Source organism: Rhincodon typus, chromosome 13 (genome assembly GCF_021869965.1).
Source record: "Rhincodon typus isolate 14 chromosome 13, sRhiTyp1.1, whole genome shotgun sequence".
NCBI classification, from domain to species: domain Eukaryota; kingdom Metazoa; phylum Chordata; class Chondrichthyes; order Orectolobiformes; family Rhincodontidae; genus Rhincodon; species Rhincodon typus.
Genome location: NC_063344.1, coordinates 14246728 through 14255319, shown reverse-complemented (window position 1 = coordinate 14255319; position 8592 = coordinate 14246728). Strand labels below are relative to the sequence as shown.

General features: G+C 43.7%; 1 protein-coding gene across 1 annotated transcript in view; it reads right to left on the bottom strand.

Annotated features, from left to right (window-relative positions):
* The window catches only part of LOC109914594 (rho guanine nucleotide exchange factor 26), a 178289-nt gene that overhangs the window by 68761 nt on the left and 100936 nt on the right, over positions 1–8592 (bottom strand). Inside the window, exons 7-9 of the mRNA XM_048604693.1 lie at positions 4050–4202; positions 2687–2816; positions 482–556 (exon numbers count right to left, since the gene is read on the bottom strand). Of these exons, the coding sequence (XP_048460650.1) occupies positions 482–556; positions 2687–2816; positions 4050–4202 (358 nt within the window). The remainder of the gene's footprint in view (positions 1–481; positions 557–2686; positions 2817–4049; positions 4203–8592) is intronic.

The following is an 8592-nucleotide window of genomic DNA, read 5'->3' as shown; positions in this document are numbered from 1 at the left end:
TGTTGGCTGTGGGCTAAATAATGGCCAGGTCACCAGGAGGATTTCCTTTCTCCTTCAAATCATGCTGTGGCATCCTTTACATTCAACTTCAAAGGACATACGGGGTTTCAGTTTAACATCTCATCAAAATGGTAATGATCTGTGGCACTGCAGCACTTTCCTCAGTCCTGCACTGGATGTTGCATTCATATCTCTGAAGTGGGGCCTGAGCTTACAATCTGCTGTCTAATGACACCTAGGTCCATGATTTTGATTCTATACATAGCTCCCAAGGAACCATTATTTGCACATAGACAGCCCATGGAGCAAAAGCATGGAAACTCTCACAACAGAACGAAAAGACAGCTATCCTTTTTGAAGACTGATCTCATCGTTTTCAGTTCTGAACACAGCACAGATAAAATATAAATGTGCATCCTTGTAACAAAAGTTGGCTCCTATATTAAGGTAGCTGTATAACAGGTTCACCATGGTTCCTCACCTTGCTGACTGCTTGCAAAGCCTTTTTGGCATGTTCATACTCTGGGGACTCTTTCGGCGTTTTCTGGCAAATGGTCTGCAAAGAGAATTTCAGGGTGTGACACATGAGGCAGCACATTTTCTTTCTGAACAAGTGCCGTGTTTCAACAGCCGTTATCCTATTCGGGAAAATCAAAGATCAACAGACCATTATTCATTAACAACATCAATCGGTCCAGTGGGAAAGAGAGCAGCTGTGGGATATTGTGGCACAGGGGGATAGCGCAGAAATATGGTGTGGAATTAGGCAATTTGCCATGGAGGAAGTTCACGGGGGGCGCGCACAGAGGCTCAGTGGTTAGTACTGCCTCCTCAGAGCCCCAGGAACCTGGGCTCGATTCCACTCTCGGGCAACTTTCTGTGTGGAGTTTACACTTATGCCCCGTGTCTGCTTGGGTTTCTGCCAGGTGCCCCAGTTTCCTCCCGCAGTCCAAAGATGTGCAGGTTAGGTGGATGTTCCATGGGAAATGCAGGGTTACAAGGATTGGGGTGGGTCTGGGTGGATGGTCTTTGAAGGGATGGCATGGGCTTGATGGACTGAATGGCCTGCTTCCACACTACGATTCTATTCTGTGATCTAGAATGGCAGAGCAGGCTCAAGCAGCTGAATGGCCTATTCCTGCTCCTCTATTTCAAACCACCCCACCCAACTATGACATCTATTTGATTTTTTGTATATTTTTCTTGGTTTGAGACTTCCACTGCTGGATCTAAAAGACTATTCATGATTTGGCCAGCATTCACATTAAGAAGAGTTTATTTGTTTTGAGCTGTAAGCATCTGATTCAAGCTAGCAACTTTTTAAAATCATTGTAGCTGCATTTCCAACATTTCCGGTTTTTCTTCAGGCATACACCATCTGCAATGTGTTGTAAATATCTACCAATCCTAGTTCTTGTTTTGACAATTGTCCTCTAGTCTCAATAGCTTTTGTCTGAGGGCGGAGGGTTAAGAATGTTCCCGATTTCCACAATCCTTTATTGTACAAATGCTGCCTGACTTCACCCCTGGACAACGTTGCTTAAGTTTTATGGTATCACCTCCTTTGTTCTTCAACATAAATGTGAGGTGTTGCATTTGGGAAAGGCAAATCAGGGCAGGACTTATACATTTAATGGTAGGGTCCTGCAGAGTCTTGCCAAACAAGGAAACCTTGGAGTGCAAGTTCATGGTTCCTTGAAATCCCAGGCAGATAGGGTAGTGGATAAGATATTTGGTACACTTGCCTTATTGGTCAGTGTACTGAATAGAGGAGTTGGGATGTCATGTTGCAACTGTACAGGACATTGGTTAGGCCACTTTTGCAATACTGCATTCAATTCTGGTCTCCCTTCTATAGGAAAGATGTTGTTAAATTTGAAAGGGTACAGAAAAGATTTAAAAGCCTAGGTTGGAGTGTTTGAGCTACAGGGAGAGTCTGGTTAGGCTGGGGCCATTCTCCTTGGAGTGTCAGAGGCTGAGGGGTGACCTTACAGAGGTTTATAAAATCGTGAGGGGCATGGATAGGGTGAGTAGCCAAGGTCTTTTTCCCCAGGGTCTTGGATCCAGAACTAGAGGGCACAGTTTAAAGGTGAGGGGGACAAAATTTAAAAGGACCTAAGGGGCAATCTTTTCACACAGAGGGTGGTGCATGTATGGAATTAGCTGCCAGAAGAATGTAGAGGCTTGCACAATTACAACATTTAAAAGGCTTTTGGATGGGTACAGGTAGTTCTACTACAACGCGTGTTTTTATAACGCAAATTGTCTGTAACACGATTGATGATTAGTGGACGCTGTTTGGATAATGCAAATTTTCTGCTGTACAGGTATAGTAATTTTCTATAGGAATTTCCCTATAACACGATTTTCTATGACAATTTTCTACAGCGCGAGGTCACACAAGAACGCAACAGTTGCATAAAAGGAGAACTACCCGTACTAGGAATGATTTAGGGGGATATGGGGGAAATGCTGGGAAATGGGACTAGGTTAATTTAGGATATCTGGTCGGCACGGACAAGTTGGACCCAAGGGTCTGTTGCCGTGCTGCGCAACTGTATGACTCGAAGTATTCAAGTGTTCTTAAGGATTTCAAGCAAACAACGTAATGGGAGAAGGGAACAGGGGATCGTAGTCTGTTTTTGCCACTTAATGAAGGCAGGGAGTATTTTAGGTCAGTTCTTACGTCCATCAGCAGAGGAAGCCTCGTGACCCGCTGCATTGGGAGGATGAGAAATGAAATCATGGGCAGGTTCCTGCACTCAGGATGGGCTTCAATCTTCGTCAGGACTTCTTTGAAGTTTGGATTTGTATTACTGGAGAAGGGGGAAACACAACAGAAAAAAAAAATTGCAAAGACAACAGAGAGCAATGGACATGAAAACACGATCACCACCCAAAGCATCTCATTATATTTCAATGTTAAAAATCATTTGCATCACACTGAAATAATCCAGCAGTTTCCTGCTGCCTGGTCACCTTTGTAATCGACAAACACTTCAGTTTCAGAGCAGTTATCCATCAATTTGTGTCTATACTGGCCAGCATGTGTTAACATTAATTTATAACCAGAACCGTTCATATGAAAGATCTGATGAGAACCAGAATTACATACATAGAGAGTTAGCTCACAAGCCCTGTTTAACACATGCAGATAGATTTTCTTGGGATTGCCTTTTAAGGTTTAAGGAGCTTGATGGTAGACAGGGAGCGAGTGTAGTGACTGGGAGGAGAAATTAATGCCCATTTAAGGGACTTTTCCCATCACTGTGAGGATTTTACCTGCAGTGCGGAGATAGAATGTTGGTACTAAAAATGTAGCCTGATAGGTATAACTTGGAGGCCGGACAAGTTGGGTTAATGGGGCTGGGAGGTAGTGAAGAGCTGCTGTTTTGGGTCCTTGACTCCAGCGTACTTCCACTCCCTTCACCAACATACTTTTCCTCCCAAACTTCAAATTCTCTTCCTAGATCTTTCACCACATTCCACACATCATCCCTTCCCAAGCCAGAACCCATCAGCCTCGTCAGAGTGAGAGCCCAGACTGACCTCTGTGTCTGGGCTGCTTTGTTGACCACCTTCTTTAGAGGCTCTTGTAGTTCCAGCAGTGATCCTCAACTAGATCCCAACAGATGATCTCAAGCTCCCTCTAACCCTTGCAGTCCCAGAATTGAGCTCCCTTTACTTGACTTCAGTTCAAGATCATTCATCCCAGCAGACTGAGGCTCCCTTAACTTAATCCTAATAAACACAATTTTCCATGACTGTATAAGAGCTCATGACCCCACAGGCTTGATTCCCATCCCTTCAATCCAGCATATCTAAGCTCTCACACTTTGGTCCAAACCCTCCTCCACTCTAACCCACTAAACTCAATATTCCTATATGTATACGCTACAGTTCAATATGTTTTATTCTAACAGGCTCAACCTCTGTCCACTTGAACTTACATTGTTCACCCAAGTAATTGCCAAAGGCCCACCAACAACAAAGGAATGAGGAGAAATGTTTTATATACACAACACAGCCAGAATTCTTGACATACTCACAGGAGTTTCTCAAGTGTGCGTTGCTGGTAGATCTCATTGGAGCAATACGTTACATAGGGGTCAAAGGTACATGTGGCATGTTTCTCAACAATATCACTGATATCAGGTATCAGGGCATTCTGTTGGTATCTGGCCTCAAGCTCCTTGAAGAACCTGTCAAAGCAATACAACAAAAGATCTCTAATCCAGGGGTACAAATGGAGTTATCATCCTGTATAAACAGTTGCTCCTGTGTTAGTTTAAGAACCATTCCTGCCACTCCACTTAACATTACTTCCAGCACCACAATCTCCAAATCCACTCCCCTTCCCACTCCCAACTGCAACTTGGGCAGTGCAGAATCTTTCATTCTGGGTAAGTCCTGTCTCTACTGAACAAGGTACATGTTCTGAGGTTCCGGTTGACAATGGGCAGAGATGGCCTGACTGCTCCAGTCATACTAATAAAAATAAAGACAACTTAATATACTCTCTGAAGGACAGTAGGTAGGATGAACAGAGCAATTGAGCAGCATCTCACAATGCCATAATAAATTGTAAATTAGGTGTTAATTGTGGCTCAGTAATAGCACTTATTCTGCCTGAGAAGAAACACACATGGGATTGAATATCATCAATAAAAAAACGCTTGGACTCATAGCTGATTTTCTGAAGAAAGGTCTAGGCCCGAAACATCAGCTTTCCTGCTCCTCTGATGCTGCTTGTACTGCTGTGTTCATCCAGCTCTACACCTTGTTATCTTGAACTCATAGCTGATGACTGGTTGCTTATTTCACCCCATTAAAATCAGTAGCCCTACCTTATTGTACAGCCAGTGCAATTTTACACAACTTTGCAATTTTACTAATGAAGGTTTATATTTTCAGAAAAAGTGAACCGCTGTCTTTAAGAACAAACAAGAAATTAAATTCCTGCTTTTCTTTTATGCTCTGTCATCCAGACAGCTCATTCAGTAACAATTGCTACCAAGGAGATGGCAAGGATCGACAAGGAGAAAAGACATATTTGAATTCAAAATAATTGCCCAAAGAAGCAGAGGGGGAGAAAGGAGTAATATTTATTTTTATGTAGCAAGTTCAGATCTGGAACGCATTGCCTGAAGCTGACTCTAAAGGCACTTCAGAAAGGAAACCAGATAAATACTTTACTTGAAGTAAAATGGTTCAGCATTCTAAGAGAAACAGAATGAGATTGATAGGGAGCTCATTCAAACAGTAGGCACTATCTAGCAAGATGGACTAAATGATCTCATTCAGTGCTGTAGCTGATTTTTAACTTGAAAAATCAATTTCCCAATGCTTTATGAAAGTGTTTGTTAACCTCTGTAAATGTTTGTTCTTAAAGCCAATTTTCTTCCATTTTGAATTCAATGAAAAGAATTCCACTATTACCTCCTGTTCAACAGCAAACGTTCGTAAAATATTAAATTCCATAACTGCGAAATTCTGTGAATCTCATTCTGTCATTGGGACATAATTTCTAACTGTTTCCACACTGCAGGGACCGTTATTAATATACAAGATGCAAGCAACTTTCTTTTATAAAGCTGCCTTTAGAAGCACCTCTATTAACAGCAGAGCACATGTTAGTGCTAGGCCAGAGACAGGGCCTAAAAAGGGCTGAAGACGAAATGACACGAAGCATTGTGATGGAATTTATGGTCCAAGGTTGCAAACCCTTCAGGATTCCTGGAATCTTAGGGCAGCTTGGTTACGTGGTGCAATGTCGGCAAAACTAAAGAACTGATCATCGACTCCAGAAAGAAAGGAGGAGAACACGCCCCCATCTACATCAACGGAACTGAGCTTGAGAGAGTGAAGAGAATCAAGTTCCTAGGAGTGACGATAACCAACAATTTGTCTTGGACTTCCCACGTAAATGCGACAATCATGAAGGCACAACAACGCCTCTTCTTCCTCAGAGATAATAGGAACTGCAGATGCTGGATAATTTGAGATAACAAGGTGTAGAGCTGGATGAGCACAGCAGGCCAAGCAGCATCAGAGGAGCAGGAAAGCTGACGTTTCGGGCCTAGATCCTTCTTCAGAAAAATCTGAATCTATTGATCCTTGTTCTGTGCTTTTTCCATAGTATAATTGTGGTCAATTAAATTACACTTCAACAGCTTTATGGTTTTAAAGCATTTGGGAGGATCATGTGCCTTTCTTTCTCTGAAACCTTACTGTGGGACCAAGTCCAATGGAGTCCCTCATGAGGAAACAGTTTCTACCAACCTCATTAAATTATTTAATTGTCATAAATAACTCAAGTAGGCGAACATTTTTCCTCAAATCCCATGATTCTTCTCCCTGTATATCCTGAAATGAGCCTGAGCCCACTGTCTTTGTAGGCACTTGTCATGAGGTAGTTCGTGATCTAATAACTGAGTGTAAAAGCAGACTTGCAACATCACCTATTGCTCATCAACTGACAATCATGAACCCTTGTCATGTGTAGATTTAAAGTATATTTTTAATATTTCACCAATCAGTGCAAGTTGTTATTCACTGATTATTCTATAAAAACAGCTTATAACTGAAGGAACTTAATCAAAGTTTTGTGTGATTATAGAAACATAAAAGATAGGAGCAGAGGGAGGCCATTTGGCCCTTTGAGCCTGCTCCACCATTCATCACGATCATGGCTGATAATCCAACTCAACAGCCTAATCCTGTTTTCTCCCCATAACCTTTGGTCCCATTCGGCCCAGGTGCTATATCTAGCTGCCTCTTGAATACATTCAATGGTCATGAATTCCACAGGCTTATCATTCTTTGGGTGAAGAAACGTCTCCTCATCTCCATCCTAAATCGTCTACCCTGAATCCTCAGACTGTGACCCCTGGTTCTGGACACACCCACCATCGGGATCATCCTCCCTGCATCTATCCTGCTTAGTCCTGTTAGAATTTTATAAGTCTCTATGAGATCCCCCCTCCTTCATCTGAATTCCAGCAAAAACAATCCCTACCTAGTCAATCTCTCCTCGTACGTCAGACCACCATCCCCAGAATCAGCCTGGTAAACCTTCGCTGCACTCCCTCAAGAGCAAGAGCATCCTTCCTCAGAAAAGGAGACCAAAACTGCACACAACATTCCAGGTGTAGTCTCACCAAGGCCCTGTACAACTGCAACAACACATCCCAGCTCCTGTACTTGAAACCTCTCACAGTGAAGGCCAACACACCATATACCTTCTTTACCGCCTGCTGCACCTGCATGCTTACCTTCAGTGACTGGTGCACAAGGACACCCAGGTCCCACTGCACACTCCCCTCTCCCAATTTACAGCTATTGAGGTAGTAATCTGCCTTCTTGTTTTTGCTTCCAAAGTGAATAATCTCACATTTATCCAAATTATACTGCATCTGCCTCTGATTTGCTCCCTCACCCAACCTGTCCAGATTGTGCTAAAGGATCTCTGCATCCTCGTCACAGTTCACCTTCCCACCCAACTTGGTATCATCTGCAAACTTTGCGATGTTACATTTTGTTTCATCCAAATCATTAATATATATTGTGAATAGCGTCTCAATATATGTCCATTTCAATACACTCCCCCCGATCCCATGTGCTTTAATCTTGCACAATGATCTCTTATGCAGGACTTTGCCAAATGTTTTCTTAAAGTCCAAAGTATCAAAGAAACAGCAGGTTTTGTGAATGAAGTCAAGGTAAAAGTGGGTTCAATCTAATTTGCACATAAATCCACCCGTCAATCAATTTCTGTAAATTCCTCTCTGCAACGGCAACAACACGTAGATTTCAGAACAGATAAGATCCACCATCAGGACTTGGAACAAAGAGATAGTAAGAACTGCTGATGCTGCAGTCAGAGATAACACAGTATGGAGCTGGAGGAGATAGTAGGAACTGCAGATGCTGGAGAATCCGAGACAACAAGGTGCAGGGCTGGATGAACACAGCAGGCCAAGCAGCATCATAGGAGCAGAGAGGCTGACGTTTCGGGCCTAGACCCTTCAGCAGAAAAGGGGGAGAGGAAGGGGGTTCTGAAATAAATAGGGAGAGAGTGGGAGGTGGATAGAAGGTGGATAGAGGAGAGGATAGGTGGAGAGGAAACAAACAGGTCGAAGAGGCGGGGATGGAGCCAGTAAAGGTGAGTGTAGGTGGGGAGTTAGGAAGGGGATAGGTCAGTCCAGGGAGGACGGACAGGTCAAGGGGGCGGGATGAGGTTGGTTGGTAGGAGATGGAGGTGAGACTTGAGGTGGGAGGAGGGGATAGGTGGGAGGAAGAACAGGTTAGGGAGGCAGGGACGAGCTGGACTGGTTTTGGGATGCGGTAGGGGGAGGGGAGATTTTGAAACTTGTGAAATCCACATTGATACCATTGGACTGCAGGGTTCCCAAGCGGAATATGAGTTGCTGTTCCTGCAACCTTCGGGTGGCGTCGTTGTGGCACTGCAGGAGGCCCAGGATGGACATGTCGTCTGAGGAATGGGAGGGGGAGTTGAAATGGTTCGCGACTGGGAGGTGCAGTTGTTTATTGCGAACCGAGCGTAGGTGTTCTGCAAAGCGGTCCCCGAGC